At 47.9% G+C, this 27,130-nt stretch overlaps 2 protein-coding genes across 2 annotated transcripts in view; one reads left to right on the top strand and one right to left on the bottom strand.

Moving 5' to 3' along the window:
- Positions 1–708: 708 nt before the first annotated feature.
- On the bottom strand, positions 709–5,390 carry RPP25 (ribonuclease P/MRP subunit p25). The gene has a single exon (XM_060618032.3). The coding sequence runs from the start codon at positions 4,828–4,830 to the stop codon at positions 4,189–4,191; it is 642 nt and encodes a 213-aa protein (XP_060474015.1). The 5' UTR covers positions 4,831–5,390; the 3' UTR covers positions 709–4,188.
- A 6,474-nt stretch (positions 5,391–11,864) lies between these two features.
- The window catches only part of SCAMP5 (secretory carrier membrane protein 5), a 36,344-nt gene continuing 21,078 nt past the window's right edge, over positions 11,865–27,130 (top strand). Inside the window, exon 1 of the mRNA XM_078448901.2 lies at positions 11,865–11,884. The gene's annotated coding sequence lies outside the window, so the exon portion shown is untranslated. The remainder of the gene's footprint in view (positions 11,885–27,130) is intronic.

The raw sequence follows: 27,130 nt of genomic DNA, 5'->3' as shown, positions 1-27,130 counted from the left end.
CCTCCACCTCCCGGCTCCCTGAGCCTGGTCTCTCTTTTCCAGAACCACCTCTAGGGGGCAGCTCACAACAGTTCTTCAACAGTTAAGTTTCTCTCCCCAGAAAAGGGTTCAAACTGTGGCTGAATGTGAAGGGAAAGAAACAGGATTTAATTTCGTGTCTCTCCTACCAGTGAGTGCTGTTCTCTACATTTTAGCTCAGGGAATAGTCAACCCTGATTAACCATCAAAAATCATATGAAGATCTTATTACAATGCCTATTTCCAGGTCCTTTGTAGGAGATTCTGACCCTGTTGGTTTGGAGTTCAGCCCAGGCATTCTGTATTTTTTCAACAATTTCCTTAGGTGATTCTGATGATGAACCATGGTTGGGAAGCAAGGTATTATTATATCCTTTATCCCACAGCAATCTGGCCCATTTTGCAGAGGAGAAAGCTGAGGCTCAGTGAAGAATTAAGTTGCCCAAAATCACAGTCAACTTGACTTTCTCCAAAGCCTATGGTATGTTCTATATGACACTAGGCGTTACATTTGCTAGCACAGGCCTGCAGAATAGAGAGCCTCTCTCCACGCAGGACTGGGAATTCTGATAGCAAGGACCTTGGCAAACACCCTGCATTCCTCTTCCCTGTTTCCACTGGATATGGTGAGAATACCTATTGTGTTTGATTCCTAAGTCTGCTGTAACAAACTACCACAGACAGGGTGACTTGAAACAACAGAAATTTATTCTCTCATAGTTCTGGAAGCTAGAAGTCCAAAATCAAGTTGTCGGCAGGACCATGCTCTCTCTGAAGGATCCAGGGAAGAATCTTCCATGCATTTTTCTTAGCTTCTATTGTTTGCGGGCAATCCTCAGCATTCCTTGGCTTGCAGCTGTGTAACTCCAATCTTTGACTACGTCTTCAGATGTTGTTTTTCTCTCTGCATGTCTGTCTCTTTTTATAAGGACACCAGTCATATTGGATTAAGGACCCATCCTACTTCAGTATGACCCCTTCTTACATATTAATTACATCTGTAAGGACCCATTTCCAAATAGTCACATTCGCAGGTACCAGGATTAGGGCTTCAAAATATCTTTTGGGGGTGGCGGGGGAGACACACTTCAACCCACAATATCTATGATAATCAGCAGATGTCAAACAAAACCAGATATCCTTCAGATACTTGTATCCTTCAGATCCTTGTGGCTGCCTCAACACGAGACAGAGCATCACCTCTCTGTGCTCTGCCTGGAATTGCCAGACCAGTCCTACTCAGCTGGCTAACTCCTCTGGTTCTTGGGGAACCAGCTGCATCAGCACCTGTGGGCGCATTAAGCGCCCCTTCTCAGAGCTCCCACCTTCTCCCACTACCATTGCATTGTGTTATAACTTTCTTTTCTTTCTTTCCACTAACTGGGACGTCCTCGAGGCAGGAATAATGTCTGATTTTACTGTGATTCTTTCCCCTAGCCCCCTGCCCTAGCCCCACCCTGTGCCTAGACTGGGATCCGGTACAACAATAATGAAGTCCCTTAATGCCCAGCTGGAGGTCCACTGCCCATTGACCACATGCTCCGTCCTTGTATTATATACATTTATGTTCCCAAATGGATTTTGACCGTGTGACCTGACGATGTTGTGGATGTGAGACTTCACTGCCACCCCTAGCTCCAACTGCCCCAAGCAGGGCCCAGGGAGCTCCTGGATAGAGGTCACTGTTGGAAAGATGGGGTCTTTCAGAGGAGCTTCTGCTCCCTCCGGTTCTGCCACAAGTCAGGGAGCCATGTCTGAAGTGCTCCTGTAGCCACTCCCCCCTTATTCCAGCACTTCTCAGGTTCCCACCTCAGTCTTGGGGGGGGGGGGGGGGTGTATATGCATATCTGTCACCTTCCTTTGGAGCCTGCTCCTGGGTCAGCAGGGCCAGAGGATCAGTAAGGCGGGGATGGGGTGCTCATGGGTGCTGGGTCCCACTGGCACCCATAAGCACCTATCAAAAGCTTGGGAACTGAATGTGCTGGGGTGGAGTGGGGGTGCAGAAAAGAAAGTGTTTCATTACTTGCTTTCTGGTATGGGGGGCAGCTCAGCCCACCATCAGGGCAGGTTAATGCCCTAAAGGTGGGGAAACAAGCCCCTCTCCCCATGCCACAGGATGAGTTTCTAGGCAGGAAAGGGACTTCGCTGATCCTTGCCATCAAAAAAAGAAAGCCTCTGCAGCCTCCCCTCCCGGACAAGCCTCTGCTTGCATAGTCTTGGTGACCTGGCAATCAGGACTTCAGATACTGGTTTTGGGAAGTTGGCCCTTTTCCAGAACCAAGACCAGTCTTCTGTAAGCTTCTACCATGCAGGGCCTCTTCCAAGTTTTATCATTTCCTTTAGAGGCACAAAGCCCAGGACCAGCCCAGGGCACCTTAGCTGGCAGGATAGTGCATTTTTTCCAGCTTTCTTGGACCACCTGTGAGAGGGTCAGACAAGTACACATAAACCCCTTGGCCTTTCCCAGGGACTCATCAAGAACAAGAAATTGGGGAGGGTAAACCGTGCCAGAGTCTAGATGACAGGGCTCACTGATCCAAAGCTCAAGGAGAAATATAGGTGGGGGACAACTCCCTGAAGAGCCCCTCCTCTCAGCTGCAGAAACTCACCTCTTGTCACCGGAAGAATTTATTCAGGATTCTGCCAGCGAAGTGACTTACATTCTCTTTTCCAGAGGTGGTGTTGAGTTGCACGTGGTAGGGTCTGTTTCTGAGATCCTGGAGCTCTGTGCCGCCCCCACCCTCACCTGCTAGAGTCCTTCTGTACACAGCACCCCACCCCCCACCCAACTATGAGTTGGGCAGAATGGCTTATGAGGCTGTTATCTCTCAACAGACAGCTGTGCAGGGCTGGAGGCAGCAGCTTATCAGGGAGCCTGCAGTGATTCACAGCCCAAGTTCCAGCTTCTCTGCTGAATAGTAATTTCCAGCAGTGGATTTGTGCTCATTCTTTCTCCTCACCCTCACTCCTCCCCCTCTCCCAAGGGTGTGCTGTCCTTTCTGAGAGAGAGAGCAGTGAAGGGGAGATCCTACCGATGGCGATGAGGGGTTTTGTGCCAGCTTTCTGGATAAGGCTGTCAATTGGCAGGAGGCTGCGGGTTTAGGGAACCCAGTGGGGTATGCTTCCCTTGGCAGTGACCCTCAGGAGAGTTCATTGGTGCTTGCCTTCCTCCCCTTCTCAGAAAAGCAATGTGGTAATGCATCAACCCTCAGAGGCAATGCATCAAGGGACAAAGGCCCCCTTCTGGCCACAGGCCCCTGAGGCTAGAGCCAGCCAGGGAAGGCTGGGAGAGGGAGAAGCCAGAAACTGGACAATGTACCTCTTGCTCCATTTTGAGGCGATCCAGTCTCTGTGCCTGACCCTGAAGACTCCAAAGGCCAAGGACTCCAGGCTGGTGGGGACTGAGACACAGGGGGGCAGGCCAAAACAGCCTCCACCTAGGTTAAGTGATAAGGAAAAAACCTGGGGCCAGAGCCATTTTTTGTTTTTGTTTTATTGGAAGCAGGACTCCAGCTGTGAGATTCAGGGAGTAGGCATAGACTCCTGTGCTGGGTCTCTCCCTCTGGGCCAGTGGGGAAGGGGGGGGGGGGTGTTAAAAGAGCTAGAGTCCATCCATGGAGGCACTCCTGCAGTATGATCTCAGGATGCTCCTTAAGAGCAGGGTAAGGAAAACTAGAAGGGAGTGGTGTCCCAGGGGACGTGCAGAATACACTCCCCCCCCCCCCCAACTCAGACTCCCCTGCCCTCCAGCAGTTGCCTTCTCACCCTTGCCCCTTAGCCACCAATGAAGATGATTCCAAGAGTTTTCCCGGGCTTCCACACTCCAGCCCCCCGCATGAATACTGGATGCCTTTAACCCTTGGGGGTCTTGAGCAAGGCTCAAGAGTCCCACTGCCCACCACTACCCACCTTCGCCCCCCCTCCAAGAAGGTCCTAGTATGGCTCAGAAAAGCTGAAGGTGGGAGTTCTGCGTCTTCAGGCAACACAAGTAGAGAAGCAACCACCCACGAAGCTTCCCTAGGGTCCCTCTCTTGTTGCCTTGTGCTCCACGCTGACAGTCTGAGGAGCTGTGTCCAGAGCACCGAGGCGTAAAAGGCTGGAGATATGTCTCAAGGTCGAGGCGCTGCGGGTGAGACCCAGCCGGTGTAGGTGGCCCAGACCCACGAGTTCTCAGGCCGTCTGGTCCTCTTCCGTAGCACTTGGCTCAGGTTGTGACCGCTTCGCAGAGCCTTCTCCAGCTGCGGGCTCCCCTAGGCTCCTCTTGGACGTCGGTGCAGTTGGCTGGGACGAGGGTGCAGGATGGGAGTTCGGGGGCTGATAGCCGGGTTGGCAGGGATCCAGTGCATCCTTGGAAAGTAGGATGGCGAGGCTGGGCACGTTCTTAAGTACACTGAGACTGGCGGCCGGCTCACCAGGCTCCTGACCCGGTGTGGGCCCCGGCGGGAGGCTCTGCCACACCTCGCGCACGCTCCGGTAGCGCAGCCGCGTGACCTGATGCAGGCCCGCCAGGCGGCGCTTGAGGATCTCTGCGCACGTGACGGTCTTGGTGGTGGCCCGACCGCAGCCGCTGAAGACGATGGCGCGCGTGGCTGGCTGCGCCATGCTGGCGGTGGCGAAAGCCAGCAGGTTCCGGATCTTGCTGCCCTCTTTGACCCGCATGTGCACGGCTCCAGGCGCCAGGTCCGCGAAAGGGCCGGGGGCCGCGCCGCTCCCCTCGGCCCCGCCCCCCACCGGCGCCTCCTCCGAGCGCACCTTACGGAAGTTCTCCATGCGCCGTCGTTGCCGGGACCGCGGGGACGCGGGCTTCGCCATGGGGCCGCCTCAGCCCCGGGGCTGCATGGCCGCCGGTCGCGCCCGGCAAGGGCCGGCAGGGGTAAGGGTGCGGGAACGGCGTGGACGCTGTTGGGCGGGGTGGGACGGCGCGATCCTCGCCTCCGACTTCTCTCCAGTGGGCGCTGCTCTACGCCGCGCTCTAGGCGCGCGGTGCTCCGCGCCTTTAGCTGAGGCCCCGCCTGGGAGCCTGGAAGCCCCCGCCCCTGCCGCCAGGCCCCGCCTCTAACTCGGCTCGGCCCGCCCGCGTCCTAGCCTCTCCCGCCTCCAGGATCCAGTCGAGTCCAGACACTGGGGCGTGGGAGCGGTGCGCACCGGTAGGTGTAATGGCAGCGCCAGGGGGTGACTTGCCAGAGGAAGTTCCCGCATAATCGCCAGTGCCCTCCCTAAGCCAACCCTCATAAACGGACAACCTAAATAAAAACTGCGTTTGCGATGCAAAAGCCGCTTCAAGCCGGTCCCCGAGCCCTTGCGCGTTCCAACTGAAGGCCGCCCCTTGTCCCCTCTCAAGGAGGGATTTCCGAGAGGCCTGCTGGGGCCTCTCCCCCCCACCCCCCAGCTCCTTCCCTCCCGCGCCGGAGCCGCTCTTTTCGCCTCAAGGACAGCCTGTGCACGGTCAGCAGAGTGCGGAGACGCTGGCTGCCGCTGCGCCCCGTGCCGCCCTCGGACGACTACGTCGCGGCGTGGTACTCTCAGTGCGGCCAGAGAATGGGGTCTGAGCTCGCCGCGCCTGACCGGAGCTGGAGGCTCCCGGACCCCAGTACACTCCTGGGCCGAGGGGGTGAGGCTCCAGGCCAGGCTGACCCTGAGGCGAATGGGAAGAGAACAAGGAGAGACCTTATCAAGAGGAGTTAAGCTCCCTCCACCCACGCAACGTCTACTATTAAAGCTGCAGGTTTTAGGGTAAAACAGGCACTGTTCCCTGGTAATGTGGAACCCCCTTCTTCCCAGGTGGTACTCGTTGTTAGTCAGCCTGAGACCCAGTGGGGTCCTTTTTCAAAAAGGAGGCTGGATGAAGGCACGTTTTGAGAGGGAGAAGAAAGGTGGGAAGTTGAAGCCTCGAGGGCGTTATGAAACTACTGGGTGCCCTTCTCTGGGAACTCCACAGGACCGGGAGGGTGGCCCGACCTCCTACCTGGAGAGGTGGACAGTGAGAGGTGAGGCTGGGATTGAAGGACTGGTGATGGGAGGGGAGTTAAAAGGAGCTGGACCCTCCCTAGAAGTGCCCTAGGGCCTTGCCCTTCACCCTTACACCCCCTCGCTCACGCGCACAGTCAGATAAAGCGGTGCAGACCTGATCCGGGTAGGGGGTACTACCGCCGGGCGTGGCGGGAAGGTTTCCGGAGAGCTGCGGCGGGCGGGAAACCTCAAAGTGAGGGCGGCTTGACGGTGCCTGGGGGCAGCTGGGTCCCAGTCTTGAGACGGAGCTGCCAGGGTCTCCTTCTCTCTTCTCACAGCTGTTCTCATCTCCTCGTCATCTTGTATGTCCTAGCTCTCGGCCCTGCTGTTCAGAACCCGGTTGACCCCATTTTCGCCCCTTAGGGGAGTGGCTGGAGCTAGTGGACCTTTGCGCCCCCACGTATGAGTGACCGACTCTGGCCTGGATCTCCTGATTGCACGCTGGGCTCAGGAGCTCTCGGGGTCGCCTTCCACTTGGAACCGGGACTTCAGCTGTGCCCCAGCTCCCGCGAGCCCCACAGAGAAAAGGCACGGCAGCCTCGATAGAACACAAAGACTGCAGCGCGTGGCGGGGCGCAGGGAACCTCAGACAGCAATTTCGGCTAGGCCTGGAAGAAAGTCCTGGAACGGGTGAAATCTACGTTAGAACGGGCTGGTTAGGGAAGAAGCGAGCACTCCTTGCGCAGGAGTATGCAAGCCTAGGCTGAACTTTCACTTGGTGGGGATACAGGCAGGGTCTGCAATTTAGAGGAAGGGGCCTAGGAGTTCCGGGTTTGCGTCGGGTTAGCCCGCGGCTGTTCTGCGTCCGCTTGGGTTGGCCCTCGAAAGCACCCTTCTCCCCCTTCTACTACTGCCAGCTGTAAAAGACTCGGATTCACTTCGCTCCCCAGCGAAGGGAGAGCGCCAAACAGGCCCGCATTCCCTCCGGGGCCCCTCCCTTTCCCCGCTTCCTCTGCAGCACTTAAAATGTAAATGTACATCGTGATTAGCCGCCGGGTCGCTAATTACCGCTGAAGCCATTCATTACCCTGTCAGCGCGCGTCCTAGCCTGCCGGCTGTGCGCTCCTGCTGGGCGACAGGGTGGCTGGGCTGGAGGGGTGGAAGTGGGAGGGGTCAGGCGTGGGGGAACTGTGAGTAAGGGTGAGGGAGATTGGCGGGGAAGAAGCGGGGGCGAGAGAGGGGTCAATGGGGGTGTAAAAAACGGGCGGTGATGTACCCGCGCGAGGCTGGAAGAGGGGAGAAATGCTCGGGCAGCTAGGGAGGGGGACGGAGGGGAGGTGGCGAGGATACGAGGGAGGGGGCGATGTGAGAGAGCTAACGGGGACGAGGAGCCGGACGAAGGCAGAACACGCGGGGAGGCGGCCAGGAACCCCGGAGAAGGGGCGAACGCGGTTGGTAGAGGAGTAGAGGGCTGAACTCTGGGAAGGTGAGCAAGTATCTGTGCGTTTCTGTGGCGCATGCCCCGCGGGGGTTAGAAACGGAAAGACGGTCAAGGCTTTCAGTTAAAAGAGCTGGGTAGGACCATAAGTTTTTTTTTTTTTTTTTTTTTTTTTTTTTTAAGCGCGCGGCGGAGGGGTGGGGGGATCTATTTCCATATGTGTTTGTAGATGTAAATGTATTTTTAAAATATCTTTAAGAAAAGAGCATACTGCATCTGTTGCCTCTGAGGCAGCATCCAGATTTTGTGAGCCTCTTTAAGAAAAGCACTGCTAAATATGAATACAGAATTAAGCAGAGCCTTGGAACAGCCTGTGTAAACGAGGTACTGACCTTGGAGTCTGAGCTTCGTTTAGCTTCTTTTTGCCTCTATGTGACCTTGGGCAATTTACTTAACTCCTATGCCTTGGTTTTCTCAACTGTGAAATGGGGCTAACATAGGAACCTGCCTCATAAACTGGTTGGGAGACACATAGCATCTTAGAAACTTAGCTGGTAAATTCTTGGGAAATGTTGGCTAATATTTTTCATATATTATTTGAGATTAAGATAAATTAAAATTTTTAAAGGTGGGGAGAAAGCTGCTGAAAGGAAGGGAAAATGGGCAAAGCCTTGGTAAGAGCAGTTTTCCTAATATGTTAGGGCCTAGTTAGTGGCACCGTAGACTCCTTTCATCCTTAGAGGACCTGATGGGGTGGTTAGGCTGGAGCCCAGCTCTGCAAAAGGGCCTTTCCAGCTGTACATCCTGCCTCTGGACAAGTCTCTTTTCACCCCAAGACTGGGAGAAACCCCCAGGCTCAGGACAGGTCTCCTCCTCTTCTGTCTCCAAAGGCAGGAAGAGAATGGGGAGCTCCTAAAGCTGCTGGTCCTAGTCCCAGCCTCTGTGGGCAAGGACTTGGGAACATGCAAAGGGGTCAGGAACTGGAAGAGTAAAAGGGGGCCAGAGGGAGCTCAGATTTATCAGGTGCCTACCAAACATCCAGCATTGGGCCAGGTATTCTCACAGATCTATTCCCTGATTCAGTCTTTATAATCTTCCTTTTCATCATTGTTTGACAGATATGGAAACTGAGGCACAGAAAGGTTAAGTAACTTTGCCCAATGCACCGCAGCTAAAAAGCAGCAGTCACAGGTATTTGAATGCAGGGTTTGCTGACTCACTTTACTACCTCACCTGAGTGTAAGAGGAAAGGAAACTTAAATGATTTGAGCCGCTTGGGAAAGGTATGAGTTGGTTTTGGGGAAAGTGGGCGTTCCTACAGTGAGGAAGATATATTGGTTATCTATTGCTGCATAAAAAATTACCCCCCAAACTCAGCAGGTTGAAACAAAAACATTCACATCTTACACAGTTATTGAGAGCTAGAGATCCAAGGGCAGCTTGTGGGGGGTGGGGGTGGGGGGTTCTAGCTCAGGACCTTTCCTGAGATTGCAACCAAGATGTTGGCCAGGTCTGGCAGATCTCCCCTGCTTACTCACATGTTGGTTAGAGGTCTCAGTTCCTTATCACATTGGATGTCTCCATAGATGTGCTCATTACATATCAATGGGCTTCCCCCAGAGCAAGTGATCAGAGAGAGAGGGAAAGCAGGAAGCCACAGTGCCTTTTGTAGCCCAGCTTCCTCTGAAGAGAAATTAGGTTTTACTTCTTGAAGGGAGCAGTGTCAAAAAATTTGTAGATACTTCAAAGCCACAGCAGAAAGGGGGTGTTTGGGAGGCAAATTTAGGAGGAGGGGCAATCAGGAATCAATATATTGAAGCAAATATGTGGCAAGACCTTAAATCAGGAAAGCCGGATTTATTTCCTGGCATACAGAGAGCACTTAATAAATTTTGCTAAATGGGTGCATGCGTGACAACTTTTCTAAGATCGTTTTCAAGACTTTGGTCATGAGCACAAGAGCAGCCGCCACTTTAGAGGGCTCTCCTGAAGGATGCATAGGATTATAGCTATCAGAGCTCTTTGCAAATTTAACGTGGCTAGGCAAAGAAGCCTGGAGGGGAACTTGGCCTGAGAGAGAGCTCGAGGGCTCCGCCTTGGAGGAGTCCCTGCCCAGGCTGGGTTCCTCTTCTCTAAAATGAGTCTCAAGCCCTAGGGCAATGCTCTAATTCCAGCTTCCCATCTCTGTCTCCCCAAGCCCAGCCCAGCCCAGCCCAGCTTCCTTAAGATGTCTCATCTCTAGTTATTGCTTTTGCCCTTGGGCCAGCCACGACAGCCTAGGAGTTCCAACAACAGCCAAGCCTCTGCCTTCAGGCTGCTCCTTCTGTGCTGGCTCTGGCCCTACAGACGGAGAATAGGAGTGATTCAGACCCAGTGAACCATCAACCTTGCATGAAATTCAGTTGCTTTCCTAGCATCAGGCCAAGACACCTGAATCCCAAGAGGAAGACGAGGAGAGGGAATATGTGGGGCCTAGAATAAGTGAGGAGATGGGAGTGTAGGAGGGGGAAGGAGAAGCAAAAAACCAACAGAGCTGTTTCCCCATCTTCCCAAAAGTTGGGTGCTGCCACTACCCCCCCGCTCCCCATCTTCCTTCCAGACTCCAGAGGCAAGTGTATAAAGCCACTCACCTGGGCAAAGTTAAGAGTTCCCAGGAGAGTGAGTGCTGGTCCCTAAAAGACTTCCCAAGAGCCTGCAGTGATCCCTGAAATCCCCATTATTGCTTACACCTTTGGAGCAGCTTTACCCTCAGAAGAGAAGATTATACTTCTAAGGGGGGAATTGACCCTAAACCAAAGAAACAGGATGCTTGAGAACTTTGGGGGTAGAGGAAGGTAGAGAGCTGATAAGGTGAGGGAACAGTTACCAATAATAGCCGACATTTACTTAGCACTTACCGCGTGCCCCACACCGTACTCTGCACTTACCACGTACTAACTCGTTTCATCACTACGCAGTAGCCGCTACCCATGTCATAAGTAAGGTAGAACCAGATCCAGAGTCAGACAGCCTGGCTCCAGAATCTGTCCTTGACCATGGCACTTGACCCCCTGCAGGAGGAAGGGCAGCAGGGCTGAAAGCCATCAGCTTTAGGCATCCTAGTTATCCATAACGAAGTTCCTGGAACCCCCGGGCACGGTTCTGCTCTGCCAGCGCTTGCCTGGGATGGGGGCACCAAGGCTGCTCTTCCTCCTCCAACCTGGAGGTTCTTAGTTTATGCCTTACTAGAATTAAAACTGTCCTTCAGGGATACACTTCAGGGGTGTGAATTTTTCTACAAATTGCAAAATGCTTGCTCATCTGACACGCAGATGCAGCTAGTGCAGCGGTTCAGGGCATAGACTCTGGAGCCCATTCCCTGGGTTTGAATCCCCAGCTCTGCCACTTGCTAGCTGTGCCCTTGGTCAAGTTTGGAACCTCCCTGTGCCTCAGTTTCCTTCCCTGTTAAATGGAAATGGCGATGTTGGTGGTAGTAGTACTTACCTCCTGGAATTGTCGGGTTATCCTCCCAATACTACCATGAGATCATCACTCCTGCTTTTCAGAGACAGGCTAAATCCCTTGCCCAAACACTCAGGTACTGAGCAATAAAGCTTGTAGGCAAACAGAAGGTGTGATAAAAAAAAAAAAAGAGAGAGAGAGAGAGGCAGAACAAAATGGTAGCCTCCAGGGGCGGCCAGGACTGTTGGGCCCCAGCTGTTGACAGGCAGGAATGCAGGCCCAGTGGTTTTATTTGGCTTGTGTGTGATTTATTTTTTTTTTTTTTAAATTTTTTTTTTTCAACATTTATTTATTTTTGGGACAGAGAGAGACAGAGCATGAACGGGGGAGGGGCAGAGAGAGAGGGAGACACAGAATCGGAAACAGGCTCCAGGCTCTGAGCCATCAGCCCAGAGCCTGACGCGGGGCTCGAACTCACGGACTGCGAGATCGTGACCTGGCTGAAGTCGGACGCCCAACCGACTGCGCCACCCAGGCGCCCCTGGCTTGTGTGTGATTTAACGCTTTGGCTTCATTTCAGTGGGGAGTGACTGCATCAGCTTTTTTGCATGCTACATATAGAGAGCCCTTCTCCCATCATATCCTGTTGGAGTCAGGCTTATGAAAAACGATGTCATTTTGTTGCTGTAGAGACATCTAGGGTCTGGAGCACTGGGAAGGAGCCAGGAAACAGTTCTCTCTTCCCTGGGTCACCTCTCTTCCTGGCAATTGCCCCCTTCCTCTCCGTGGTGGTGAGAATAGAAACAGCTCTTTCTACATGACACCCTGTCACCCCATCCCCCTGTCCTACCAGCCTAGAACAGAGCCCCCAAATCAAGCTGGATGAATTGGGGCTCCTTCCAGTTCAGGGAGCTACCTGGTCAAGTCCCTTGATGGCCATGAGGGTTCCCTGTTCTCACCAGGTAATTAATTTTGTCTTTCCTTCTCTTGAGCAGAAGATGAAGTTAACCAAGTGTGCCTGCTGTCTATTGTTCTGACGTAAGTCACAAGGTGCCCTGTACATACTGTCCCGGAAGAGTAATTGTATATATTTCAACAAGGGAAAGAGCATATTTTGTTTGCAGAATTTCTGGAAGAACTCTCTCTGCCTAGAAATAATGTGTATTTGCTGATTAATGACCTTCCTGGTGAACCTGCCTCAGGAAAGGTAATAGAGTTAGGAGTGGATGTCACTAGCCCCTGTCATTTCTGCCCTCCAGGAGAAGTCATGAGGACAGACAGATCTCTGAAGTACTTGTCTTTTTTTTTTTTTTTTTAATTTTTAAATGTTTATTTATTTTTGAGAGAGAGACAGAGCACATGCTGGGGAAGGATAGAGAGAGGGAGACACAGAATCTGAAGTAGGCTTCAGACTCTGAGCTGTCAGCACAGAGCCTGACGTGGGGCTCAAACTCATGGACCGTGAGATCATGACCTGAACCAAAGTCTTGGATGCTTAAGTGACTGAGCCACACAGTGCCCCTGAATTACTTGTCTTTTGTGCCCACATATCTTCACTGTGGGTTGGGGGTGCACACTTTCTGCCCTGAAGTCCAAGTGTTTTCAAAAAAACAAGTTAAGGGGCACCTGGGTGGCTCACGCGGTTAAGCGTTTGACTTTGGCTTAGGTCTGATCTCACCAGTTCGTGAGTTCAAGCTGCGTGTCTGACCCTCCCCCACTCCCACTCTGTGTCTCTCTCTCTCAAAAATAAACATTAAAAAATTAAAAAAATAAAAAAACACGGTAAAAAATTTCATGTTTTTGTGTTACAGTTTCATGTCCCAAAATGTTATCAACCTGTTTCAGCTCCCTATTTCTGGGTAGCAAATCACCTTAAAACTTCATGGCTAAAAATAATAATTTATTATTTCTTTTAATTTAATTTAATTATTATTATTTTTTTTTTTTAGAGAGGGAGAGAGAAAATCTTTTTTTTAAATTTATTTTAATGTTTATTTATTTTTGAGAGAGACAGAGTGCGAGTGGGAGAGGGGCAGAGAGAGAGACACAGAATCCGAAGCAGGCTCCAGGCTCCAGGCTCCAAGCTGCCAGCACAGAGCCCAATGTGGGGCTCAAACTCACGGACCTGAGCCAAAGTCAGACGCCCAACCAACTGAGCCACCCAGGCACCCCTAGAGAGAACAAATCTTAAGCAGGCTCCATGCTCAGGGCAGAGCCCAACACAGGAGGCTCCGTCCTTGGGATCATGACCCTAGCTGAAACCAAGAGTCCCACGCTTGGGGCTCCCGAGTGGCTCAGTCAGTTGAGTGACCGACTCTCTATCTCTTTTTTTTCATTTGAGGTAATTTATTTTTTAACAGTTTAAATGGTTTTATTGTGCCCTTTTGATGCTAAAGATACATAAGATGAAAAAGATATAGTTTTTCATCTTATGTATGAATGGTTTAAACTGCAGTGAGAGATGATTTTTTTTAATTTTATAATTTGTTTTTTTTTAATTTACATCCAAGTTAGTTAGCATATAGTGCAACAGTGATTTCAGGAGTAGATTCCTTAATGCCCCTTCCCCATTTAACCCATTCCCTCTCCCACAACCCCTCCAGTAACCCTCTGTTTGTTCTCCATATTTAAGAGTCTCTTATGTTTTTGTCCCCCTCCCTGTTTTTATATTATTTTTGCTTCCCTTCTCTTATGTTCATCTGTTCTGTGTCTTAAAGTGCTCGTATGAGTGAAGTCATATGACATTTGTCTTTCTCTGACTAATTTCGCTTAGCATAATACCCTCCAGTTCCATCCATGTAGTTGCAAATGGCAAGATTTCATTCTTTTTGATTGCCGAGTAATACTCCATTGTATATATATGCCACATCTTCTTTATCCATTCATCTATCGATGGACATTTGAGCCCTTTCATACTTTGGCCATTGTTGATAGTGCTGCTATAAACATTGCCTCTTCGAAACAGCACACCTGTATCCCTTGGATAAATACCTAGTAGTGCAATTGCTGGGTTGTAGGGTAGTTCTTGTTTTAATTTTTTGAGGAACCTCCATACTGTTTTCCAGAGTGGCTGCACCAGTTTGTGTTCCCACCAGCAGTGCAAAAGAGATCCTCTTTCTCTGCATCCTCACCAACATCTGTTGTTGCCTGAGTATTTAATGTTGAGTGTCCGACTCTTGATCTCATGGTTCTTACGGTTCATGAGATCGAGCCCCACGTCGAGCTCTATGCTAAAATCATGGAGCCTGCTTGAGATTGTCTCTCTCCCTCTCTCTCTCCCCCTCCTCCGCTCATGCACACACTTTCCTGCTCTCTTTCACTCTCTCTCTCTCAAAATAAATAAATAGACATAAAAAAAAAGAGAAGCTCAACCAACTGAGCCACCCAGGTGCTCCATTATTTTTAATGCTTATGTAGTTTGACTGGACTCTGCTGAGCATTTCTTCTGTACCACAGAGCCTAAGGTGGACTGGTTGGAATGGCTGGGGTGCTGGCTGAACTTCTCTCCATATTGTCCCAGGTGTATTTCTTAAGTGGCTTGATCCCCAAAAGATGAAAATGGGGGCTGCAATGCCTCCCTGGCCTTGGCCTCAAAGTCACACAGTATTACTTTCCCTGCATTCTGTTAGTCAAACCAAGATAAATGTCCGGCCTGGATTCTAGCAGTAGGGAAATAAACTGCACCTCTCAGTGGAAGGCCTGACCTGTAGTACAGGCAGGGGAGATGGCAGCCATTCTATGGACAGTCTACCACATCAACTAACTCATGCTTTAAAACAAGACCTCATGCAGGTCTGTGTGGCCCACGGTTGCAATTTCTACTTGAAACTTTTAAGGAATTCACCCGGAAGTTCTTCATGACGAAGAACTTTTTTTTTTTTAATTTTTAAACAAATTTTTTAATGTTTATTTATTTTTGAGACAGAGAGAGAGACAGAGTGTGAGTGGGGGAGGGGCAGAGAGAGAGAGAGAGAGAGAGAGAGACAGAATCCAAAGCAGGCTCCAGGCTCTGAGCTGTCAGCACAGAGCCCAAGGCGGGGCTCAAACCGCGAGATCATGACCTGAGTCGAAGTCAGACACTGAACCGACTGAGCCACCCAGGCTCCCCATGACCAAGAGCTTTTTTTTTTTTTTTTTAATTTTTTTTTAAATGTTTATTTATTTTTGACAGAGACAGAGACAGAATGCGAGTGGGTTAGGGGCAGAGAGAGAGGGAGACACAGAAGCAGAAGCAGGCTCCAGACTCTGAGCTGTCAGCACAGAGCCCAACGCGGGGCTCGAACTCACGAGCTGTGAGATCATGACCTGAGCCGAAGTCGGACGCTCAACTGACTGAGCCACCCAGGCGCCCCAACCAAGAGCTTTTTAATGGCTAGAAGAAGGGGTGAGAATAGCCTGGGAAGGAGACCCTTAGTTTTCTCTTGTGTTTATGTGGCCTGTGTTCATTGGAGGAGAAGAATGTCAGGAACTAGGCACTGCCCATGCCAGGCAATTACTACTTCTTATTACCCTGCTTTGGGACTGCTTCCATTTGTTAGCCTGAATCCCAGAGCTGCCCAGTCATAACCTGGTGGGAAGAAGGCCAAGTGATCGCTGACATCTTTTCTAATACCTTAGTGGGCTCACCACCTTTGACTTTAGCCTGCTAAATCATTGCAGGATTAAAAAAAATTTTTTTTAAATGTTTATTTATTTTTGTGCGTGCACGAGAGAGAATGTGAATAGGGGAGGGTCAGAGAGAGAGGGAATCTGAATCAGGCTCCAGGCTCTGTGCTGTCAGCACAGAGACCAATGTGGGGCTCAGACTCGTGAACCGTGAGGTCATGACCTCGGCTGAATTGAGACACTCAACCGACTGAGCCATCCAGGCGACCCAATCATTGCAGGATTTTAATCAGGCCTATATTGATTATATTAGTAATTTGGAAAGGCCACACAGAATGCCAAGAGCCCTCTGTTCTAGTTATCAGTTGCTGAATAACAATTATCCAAAATTCAGTTGTGTAAAACAATCATTTGTTATGCTTAGGAATTTAGACAGGGCATAGTGAGGATGCCCTGTCTTTTCCATGATGTCTGGAGCTTCAGCTGGAGGACTTGAAGGCTGGGGACTGAAATAATCTGAAAGTTTGTTCACTGGCTTGTCTATTGGTTCTTGCTGGCTGTCAGCTGAAAGCCTCAGATCTCCGTGGGTCTCTCCATGTGGTCTTTCTGCTTGGATTAGTTTGGGCTTCCTCACAGCATGGTGATCAGATTCCAGGGTGAGCATGCAATGACAGAGAGACAACCAGGCATAAACCATACTGTGTTTTATGACCTAGCCCTGGGTGTCACACAGTGTCACTTCTGCCACATTCTGTTTATCAAGGAAGTCACTAAGGCCTGCCTAAGTTCAAGGGGAAAGGAAGTAGACTTTATTTCCTGATTGGGAACGGCAATGTTCTGGGAGAGTATGCGGGGCTAGAAATATTTCTGTGGGCGTTTTTGGAGAATGTAAACTGCTGTGGCCTCAAAAAGGAACACGAATGATAGTGAAACTCTCATTACCCTTTTGAAATATACCCAGAATCTGACCACTCATCCCTCCTCTGACCTCCTCTCCTACTCCCCCGTCACTCATTCCACTCAAACATCACTAGCTTCCTTGCTTTTCCTCAAACACGATGAACATACTTCTGCATCAGGGCTGTTGCAGTTGTTGCCCCTTCTGCCTGGAAGGTTCACTCCCTGACTCTCTCCCTCATATCCTTCAGGCTCTGCTCAAATATCACCTTCTCCAAGAGGCCTCCCTGACCACCCTAAAATAACATTCCTCCTCCTTCAATCTCTGTTCTCTTCTCTGGTTTTATTTATTTATTTTTGTCATGGCATTTGTAATCACCTGACATAACTATATTTGTTTATTGCCTTCTTTTCCCACTAGAATGTAGGCTCCACGAGGGCAGGGACTTTCTTCGGTCCCCAGCTGCGTCTCTGGCACTCAAGAACAGTGTCTGATACTCAGTGCACAGTAGTTGTTGAATGAATGAGTGATGGGCTTCTCTGGATCTGAAGAGTCAGCATTCCACCCCCAGGACATGGTCTAGAGCAATGAGTGGTTCTTAAAGTGTGATCCAGGGGAAGCCCCGAAGACTTTTTCTTGGTGGGGGGAGACCATGAAGTCAAAACTATTTTTATAACAATGCTAAGACATTATTTGCCTTTTTCATTCTTATTATTTCATGAGTGTACAGTGGAATTTTCCAAAGGTTGCATGATGTGTGATACTGCAACAGATTTTTTTTTAGCTGTTCTTTTTTTTAAAATAGCATTTTTTAATGTGTATTAATTTTTGAGAGAGAGAGAGAGAATGAGCGAGGTAGGGGCAGGGAGAGAGGAGGACAGAGGATCTAAAGTGAGCTCCGTGCCAACAGCAGAGAGCCTGACGTGGGGCTCGAACTCAACAAGCTGAGATCATGATCTGAGCCAAAGTTGGATGCTTAACCGAATGAGCCACTCAGGCGCCTCTTTTTTATTAAGTTTATTTGTTTATTTTGAGAGAGCGTGCACACATGTATGCGTAAGTGGGGGAGGGACAGAGAGAGAGTCAGAGAGAGAATCCCAAGTAGGCTCTGCTGTCTCACAGAGGCTGAGTCAGAACTCCATCTCACAAACCGTGAGATCATAGCCTGAGCTGAGACCAAGAGTTGGTCGCTTAACCAACCGAGGCACCCAAATGCCCCTATTGTAACAGATTAAATGCAGAAGCAGATATGGGACTTCAGCTGTTTCGTATTCATGCAGACATTAAAGAGATCTGCAAAATTGTAAAACAGTGCCACACTTCTCACTACTTTTTTTGTGTGTTTGTTTTGGAAAATAGAATTCTTTTAAATAAATATATTTTTTTATGTTACCATGTGATGAGTTTATTGTTATTTTAAATGACTTTATGAAGAAACATTTTTTAGATTCCCAATTTTAATTTATAATACAGCAAATCTCGGTAAATCATGCTTACAAAGTGCTATGGTGTTAGGAATAATTTTTAAAAATGTAAAACGGGGGCATCTGGGTGGCTCAGTTGGTTAAGCGTCCGACTTTGACTTAGGTCATAATCTCACAGCTGGTGAGTTCCAGCCCCATGCAGAGCTCTGTGCTGACAGCTCAGAGCCTGCTTTGAATTCTGTGTCTCCCTCTCTCTCTACCCCTCCCCCACTCACACTGTGTGTGTGTGTGTGTGTGTGTGTGTGTGTGTGTGTGTCTCAAAAATAAATATTTAAAAAATAATAATAATAAAATAAAAATGTGAAATAGCTCTCAGACTAAAATGTTTGAGAGAATTGAAAGTAGAGGCTAAACTATTCTTCATGCTACAGAATTGGGGATTTGGGAGCTGATCACCAGCAGTTCCAAAAAGAGATGAGGGTTGGGAAGAGGCTAGGGGCCAGAACCCAGGGAAGAGTTGAAGTGTGCAAAGGAGCCCAGCATCAAGTGGCCCAAGCACCATTGGAGGAACAAGGCCAGAGCAACAAGTCTCTCAATTTGATGATAACCAAAATTGTTATCTAGGGACAGTCATGTATGATATTAACTGTTTTGATTGGTCCAAAAAGATGGGATGCCTGAGTGGCTCGGTTGGTTAAGCATCTGACTCTTGATTTCGGTTCAGGTGATGATCTCACAGTTCATAGGTTTGAGCCCCGCATTGGGCTCTGCACTGACTGTGCAGAGCCTGCGTGGGTTCTCTCATCCCCACTTGTGCCTGCACATGTGCATTCTCTCTCTCTCTCTCTCTCTCTCTCTCTCTCTCAAAATAAATAAATAAAAACTTTAATTGCTTCAAAAAGATTTAATTTTTCTGGAGGAATATGCATAACCATGTTGTTCTTTTCATAGTAAGTTGCATATAAAAACAAAAGAATGAAGCAGCCAGATCCTTGAAATCAAAAGTGAAAAGCATAACACTAGTGCTAGAAGCAGTTCATACTGGCTCATAATAGCCAATTGTTAAAGTTTTGATTTTCAATTTTCAATACAGCCATTATTAAAATTTTAATTATATTGGGGGCTCCTGGGTGGCTCAGTTGGTTAAGCGTCTGACATCAGCTCAGGTCATGATCTCGCAGTCTGTGAGTTCGAGCCCTGTGTTGGGCTGTCAGCACAAAGCCCACTTAAGATCCTGTGTCTCCCTCGCTCTGTCCCACCCCCACTTGTATTCTCCCTCTCTGTCTCTCAGAAATAAATTAAAAATATATATATTAACAAATTTAATTGTATTAGCTTACAATTAAGTGTAATGGATTAAAAGAAAAGTAATATTCAACTCATTCAGAACTCATCACTTTTTTTTAAATTTTTTTAACGTTTTTTAATTTATTTTTGAGACAGAGAGAGACAGAGCATGAACGGGGGAGGGGCAGAGAGAGAGGGAGACACAGAATCGGAAGCAGGCTCCAGGCTCTGAGCCATCAGCCCAGAGCCCGACGCGGGGCTCTAGCTCACGGACCTCGAGATCGTGACCTGAGCTGAAGTCAGACGCTTAACTGACTGAGCCACCCAGGCGCCCCAGAACTCATCACTTTCTAGTAACTTTATGACATTTTACTATTCGTGCTCTTGAATTAATTTATGCTTCTCATATTTGTGTGATGGAAATACTATAGGAGGGTGCATTATGGTGTATCTTTGCCCAACACAGCATTTAGTAACATCATATTGGTAGCTTGAAATCAGCCATGGGAGAAGTACATCACAGAAATCGACAAACACTATAAATACAGAGCTTGGGGGACCCTGGGTGGCTCAGTCAATTGTCTGACTCTTGATTTTGGCTCAGGTCATGATCTCAGGGTCGTGAGATCGAGCCCCATGTCGAGCCCTGTGTCAGGCTCCTTGGTGAACGTGGAGCCTCCTTGGGATTCTCTCTCTCCCTTTTTCTCTGTCCCTCCCCCCTTCTCTCTCTTAAATAAATAAACATTGAAAAAAATACAGAGCTTGATTTATTGTTTTTTGTTGTCGTTGTTAATTATCTCTGCTCATTCATCAGTTATAACTGTAGGCTGCTATGGATAAAGGACAAACCAATGAAAGTATTCTGTGAGACTCAATTGGCTATATGGAATTTACAATAAGATTTTATTGTATATTTTATTATGCTTGTTATGTTATACATCCTTTATATCAGTAAAACTTACAGTAAATATATATGTACATTTTTTCCCTGAAGAGCTGGTTGTTAAACATTTACCAAACACACGCTCAGCTGAGGTCCCCAGTCCCTGAGACTGGCAGTGGGTCGTGGTGTGCAACACAGATGTGGGCCTGCTCCTTCAGCCCTGGCCCTGAACTCAGTCTGATGGGGAGTCAGAAACCTAGGTAACAACACAGCACTGGGTGGCGGGGAAGGAAGACGCTGAGGTATTTAGTCCAGGGAGGTGTTCAGAGAATCTGAGACTCATGTGGGCACTCAAGGGATGAGTAGGAATCAGCTAGCCAAAGGACCAACATGAGCAATGCCCAGCTGTTGACAGAAACAATAGGGACAGAGGATGGGAAGTTGAGGGACCCAAGGTGTGGTATGCCTTCAGGTAGGATAGAAATCTTCAGGCCATGTGAAGGTGGGTAAAGACCAGCTTTTACTTGACAGTGTCTTCTGGAAGAGTAAGAATTTCTGAGCAAAGGAACAAGGATGGGAGTCGGATGAGGGGAAGAGAGGACAGTGTGCGTGTGCTTAGAACTGTAAGCAGTACTGGGTAGCTGGAGTGTCTGTAGGGGAGGGTGTGCAAGAGGTGAGGCTGAAGAAGTGGCCAAGGGTGAGGTAAGGAGGGCTGTGAGCCAAGCCTGGGGAGAGAGTATGTATCCACAAGAGCAGTGGGAAACCTCAAGAGGGTCCTACATAGGAGAGTGGCATGATTAAGATCCCTGTGGCTGCTTGCAGGAGAATGGCTTGAGAGGGTATCAGGTGGAGAAAGACTGGAGGAGGTGATAATTTTGGGGACACTAACACAGAGATGATGGAATTGGGGAGTGGGTATGAGGATGTAAAAAAGAGAATTGATTCTGAAGGTATGGGGAAGCAGAACTGTTAGGACTTAACTTCCAGGGGTCTGGCTTAGAGGACAGAAGATTGGCAGAATCGTTTTTTTTTTTAAGTTTATTTATTTTTCAGAGAGAGAGAGAGAGAGAGAGCACATATGAGTAGTAGAAAGCGAGGAAGAGAGCGAGAATCCCGTGCAGGCTCTGCACTGTCAGAGCAGAGCCCGAAGTGGGGCTTGATCTCATGAACTGGGGGCTGAAATCAAGAGACACTTAAATGACTGAGACACCCAGGCAGGTGCCCCGTAATCATTTTTGAACACTACTGGTCAGTTATTTTGTAGAATGTCCCTCAGTTTGTTTTTTCTGATTTTCCTGTGGTTAGACTAAAGTGCATTTTTTGGCAAGAATATCACAGAAGTCAATCATATCAGGAGGTACATGATGCCAATATGTTTCATTACTAGTGATAGGACCATTCTTGGGGGCAGGATCACTGGAGGAAGAATATAGGGAAAGATCTGGGGTTCCAGTTTGGGATAGAGCTGGAGTGCAGAGAAGAATTCAGACCAGAGACAAAACTCTAGGAGTATCAGGCACCACAGATGTGGCTGAGGACTTGGGAAGGGGTGAGATTGCCAGAGCAGAAGGGTCAGGGGAGGGTAGACCATGGGGGTAAAAGCAAGACTGGCTTTGCAATATATCTAAGTGGTCAAGCAGGTGAGGACTGGAACAGGTCCTATGGATTTGGCATCTAGGGGCTCAGCCAGAGCCCAAGGTCACTACTGCCGAGGCCAAGATCAGGCTGGGACTTGTGAAAGGCATTTTTTTTTTTTTTCTTTTGGCAGTTGGTAGGAGCAATTTTGGATGGGTAATTCTGTTTTGTTTTGTTTTGTTTTTTGTTTTTATAAACGACAAGATCATGACCAGGGCCAAAACCAAGAGCCAGCTGCTTAACCAACCTAGCCACCCAGGTGTCCCAAAGTGTTTATTTATTTTGGGAAAGAGAGCACGCATAAGCTGGGAAAGGGGCAGAGAAAGAGGGAGTGAAAGGATCCCAAGCAGGCTCTACACTGTCAGCTTAGAGCCCGATGCTCGAACTCAGCATTCTTAGGGCTCGAACTCAGGAACTGTGAAATGATGACCTAAGCCCAAATCAGATGCTTAACTGACTGAGACACCCAGGCGCCCCTGAAAGGGCACTTCTGTTCTAAATTGACAAGTAAGCAGTGCGTGTTGCATGTTCAGAGCTGCTGGCTAGGTTATCAGAGGTGGCGGTGAGAAGATGAACTGTGTGTAGGCCAAGGGGGTACTCAGCACCCACTACTTAACAGCTGCTAGCAGAGCAACCTAGCGGTGGAAAATTAGCTCTTGCAAGTTTTAGTCACTGCAGGCGTGGGTGCCCCCAAGTGGTCTATTGGAGGCACTGATTGTAGAAGGGAAGCACTGAGGAGTGGCTGTTGACTAGGGCTTGTTACACAGCCAGAGGTTGGGGGCTGGGAATCATCCTTGTTTCTTAGGTGCAAGCTGCTCCCAGGATCCCCATCTTTTTAACCTAACAATACTTTACTGAGTTATAATTTACATACAATAGAGTACACAGATGTTAAGTTTTCAGTGTAATAATTTTTGACAATTTTATATAACTTGTATCTACCACCCAAAACAAGATCAGGAATATTTCCATCACCCTAGAAAGTTTTCTTCTGTCACTTTCTAGTCAGTCTATCTCCCAATCAGCAACCACTATTCTATTTGTATCACATTAATTTTCCCGTTGTTAAACTTCAGATAAGTGGAATCATAGAGTGCGGTTTTTTTGAGCGGGGGGGGGGGGACACTTATTTTGCTTCGTATAATGTATTTTAGATTCATCCATATTGTTTGCACGTATCAGTTACTTATTCATTTTTATCCTTGAGTCATATTACGTTGTATGAATATACAAAAATTTGTTTATCCATTCTCTTATTGATGGTTATTTCCAGTTTTTAGCTACTATGAATAAAGTTGCAATAAATTTCCAAGTCTTTTGTGAACCTATGTTTTTATTTCTCTTGGGTTTATACTTTGCTAGGTCAAAACGTAACTCTATGTTTAACTTTTTGCAGAACTGCCAGACTATTTTCCAAATTGGCTAAACTATTTTACAATCCTACCCACAGTGTATGAGGGTTCTGATTTCTCCACATCTCCATTAATACTTATTATCTGTCTTTTTGATTATAACCATTCCAGTGGATATGAAATGGTGTTCATTGTGGTTTTGGTTTGCATTTCTCTGATGACTAATGATGGTGAGCATGTTTTCATGTGCTTATTGACCATGTGTATATCTTCTTTGGAGATCTTTCTTTCTTTCTTTCTTTCTTTCTTTCTTTCTTTCTTTCTTTCATGTTTATTTCTTTTTCAAAAATTTTTAATGCTTATTTACTTTTCAGAGAAATACAGAGACAGAGACAGAGTATGAATGGGCGAGGGGTAGAGAGAGGGAGACACAGAATCCAAAGCAGGCTCCAGGCTCTGAGCTGACAGCACAGAGCCCAATGCAGGGCTCAAACTCACTAACTGTGAGATCATGACCTGAGCTGAAGTCAGATGCCTAACCTACTCAGACACCCAGGTGCCCCTAAAATGTTTATTTCTTTATTTTGAGAGAGAGAGAAAGAGAGAGAGAGAAAGAGAGTTTGAGTAGGGAGGAGGCAGAGAGGGAGAGAGAGAGAGAGAGTGGATCCCAATCCCTGACTCGGGGTTCAATCCCACAAACTATGAGATCATGACCTGAGCTGAAATCACAAGGTGGACACTTAACTGGCTGAGCCATTCAGGTGCCCCTGTGAATCCTTCATATATTCTACATGCAAGTGTTCTATCAGATATGTGATTTGTCAGTATTTTTTCCTATTCTGTGGGTGTCCTTGGGGAGTTTCTAGTCTGGTTGGGGAGAGAAGACAAACACAAGGAGCAGGGTGGTAAGGAGGAGGTGTGGAGGGGAGAGGCACTGTATGGGGAGACCTAAGGTGAATTCTCTGAGTTTCAGGGTTGCCCACCTTTGTAGTAAGTGAGCTTGATGAGCTACTATGACATTGCCATGGTTCTGGAGGCAAGAATATGTATCATTGTAAATGCAGTGCTGTGCGATTAGAAACATATGCTAAGTGTAGGGATTTGGCATCTCACAAGACCAGGAGTATGGAGTGGGATGCGGGGAGCAGGGAGTTCTTTCTTAACTAAGGAGACTCCATATTGCAAACTTCCACAGGACTAATGGCCTACCTTGGAGGAAGCACGATGTGGCTTGAGAGCCAGGCGGACTTGGGTTTACATCTTGGTTGTAGTAGATGCTACTACATAGTGCTCTCTTCATACTTCCTTAACCATCTGATGGCTTCTTACTGAAGGTCCCTGGAATTTTCTGCATGAGGGCTTTCTTTGCTCAGAAGGCACACAGGAAAATCTAGAAATGCCAGAAGCCCTCAACCTTTAGCTTAAACAAACCTCATTTGTCTGGTGGGACAACTGTGTTGTACTCTGCACTGTGTCCCAGAGGTCCCCAGTAGGATGGACCCCTGCCCCCCATTGCCCATAGTGGTAACCTGCTCATTATTGCACTTTGCTTTTATTATTATTGTTGTTGTTGTTATTATTATTATTATTATTATTCATTTCTTTGTTTCAACTTCTCCCACTCCTCTGCTAGTGCTTCCCAGGATCAGCTCTCAAATAGACTATTTGTACTCACATCCTTATCACGGTGTCCGCTTCTGGGGAAACTCAACCTTAGGTATTTTTAAACCAGGTATTTTTTAAATACCGGTTCTTTCGTTTCTTAGATACATCCATTTTGTTTCCTTGGGCATATCACTTTACCTTTCTGAACCTCACTTTCCTCATATACAGATTGGGGATAATAGCACAACTTTATGGAATAGTCATGAGGCTTAGCATCTCATTTGGACACATTAAATGCTATTTATTTAGTAAAATGCATTTATTTAGTAAATTCTAGAGAAGTCCTCTTGTATTTTCAGTTGTTTACTGACCTGTAACGTATATATTATCCTATATTATCCCAGAGACCCTTTGTTGGACATGCCTCAGCAGCCATAGCTGGGCAAGAAAAGAGAAGCAGCCTGGAGCTGACCCTATGAGTGATTGGATTATTGCTCCCAGTTACTTTCTCCCTCCCTGCAATAGAATTAGACATCCTCACTGTTTTTCATGCCTTGCATCCTCTAGAGAGAGCATGTCTTTCTGTCTATCATGAATTAGCCATATGACAAGGTTTGGTGAGTGGCATGTGGCATTCACCATATTTGAGAAGAAGCCTTATATATATTATTGCATGGTTTGGCCCAAGCTTTCTCATTCCTGCCCTCAACCATCAAAAAGACATATTTCCAGTGTACACAGTATAAACAAACACTGTAACAGGCATTGTCCATGTGTTACATGTGTCTACAGGTGTTAATTCATTTCATCATCACAGGAAACCTAAGATACAGGTCCTATTATCACCTGATAATATCACTGAACTAAGTTTCAGTAAGAATGAGTACCTTGATCAAACTAACACAGCTGGGAAAAGCCAGGTAGTCTGCTTTCTACGTCCATATTCTGAACCACTGCACTATGCTGTTTCTCATAGTAGGTGATCAACAAATAATTGTTGAATAAAAGTTTGTTTAAATGATTGTCATTACTGACAGATTATTCCCTTCCATTTACCCACATTCTAAAGGTGCAATCTATTGGGACAAAGATGCACTTATGACTTTAGACATGGATACTTTTCTTTCCTTAGTTGTTGGAGAAATTAAATGCCCTTCTGATTCTCCTGACTGGGAAAAAGTCATCTGTGGTCATCAGATGGGAACCCAAACATTTCTCCTGTAGGACCCACATGAACCACAAATATCTCCTGTAAATTCCATGTGGGTCCCAGACATGTACTCTGTAAGCTCCAATGTGGACCTCAGACCTCTCTCCTAAAGGCTCATGGGAATCCCTATATCTTCCCTGAGGCTCACGTGGACTCCCAGAATCTCTCTGTAGGAGGTTTGACAACCTCCTCAGGTTTCCATTCATCATCTTATTGGGTCCTCCCCACAGCTCTGTAAGTCAGTTAAAGCTTGCATTATAGCAGGGACAGAGAGCAGTGACCATGTGAGTGAACCAGGCACAGGACTAACAGCAGAACCCAGTGTCCTGCCCTGTAGCACATGACTTTTTCCTCCTTATTGGCCTGGTGGCTAGATTATGGTTCCTGCTCAACCCTGCATAGCCCCTGAGTCTCCCTCCCTTCTCTTCCCTCTCCCTCACTATTTCTTGTGTGCTTTTCTTCACTCCTACCCCCTTTCCATCCCAGCTGTGGGAGTGAGGCACCACTCCCAGCAGGCTAGAGCCAGACAATGGGCCCTTATTCTGGACAAAGAATCCCCGCAGTGTCTCCCACCCACTGAGGCCCCCTTCCAGGCCTAGGATAGTGTTAGTGGAGGGCACTGTGGAGGGCAGGAGCCATTTTCTGGCAGGACAGAGGGTGGCTCTGGCAGTAGAGATCCCACAGGAGGTTTACAATGTAAACACCATTTACAATAAAAGCTTATCTTTCACTCCCAGCCCCACCCCGTCTCTCCAAGTGGGTGTCTCAACTGTCATTAGTTCTGGGTTGTTAAATATTAACTCTGGTCTCTACTCTCTTTAGGTGTTCACCTCTGCCTATCACAGTCTCTTTCATTCTTTATTCTGTGTCTCTCTTTCTAAAGTTCTGTCTTTCTATTCCCTTGTGTAGCTTGCCTGTCTTTATTTCTTTCTCATCTCTTTCTCACTTCGTGTTTCTCTTTCTCCTCTCTATCTTTCCATGTCTCTGTCTCTCCGTGTTTCTATGTCTTTATACTCGCGACTCTCCTCGTCTATGTCCATCTTTCCATGGATTTATGTGTTCATTCTCCTTATGTCTTGTCTCTGTCTCTTCATGTCTCATCTAAGATTTTCCATCCTCTGTCTTCTCTCTGTCACTTTGGGCCTGCGGATCTGAAGGACCTTCATCAGTTATCCTGCTCGCAAAGCTCTTTCTCTCTCCTCTTTTCTGGTACGTCCCAGCAGCCCCTGGGGTCAGCATGGGAGGTTATTCTTCCCAATTTACAGACTTGTAAGCTGAGGCTCTGGCTGCTGGTACCAGGCTCCCATCTTTGGTTCTTTTTCTCTACGTTCTAGTTCTCCATGTATTCTTGTTCTCTTTGTACCCACCAACCACCTGATCGGCCG

This window comes from Panthera onca, chromosome B3 (genome assembly GCF_046562875.1).
Source record: "Panthera onca isolate mPanOnc1 chromosome B3, mPanOnc1 haplotype 2, whole genome shotgun sequence".
Taxonomy (NCBI): Eukaryota; Metazoa; Chordata; class Mammalia; order Carnivora; family Felidae; genus Panthera; species Panthera onca.
The sequence above is the reverse complement of the archived record's forward strand: the minus strand, read 5'-3'. Positions and strand labels throughout refer to the sequence as shown.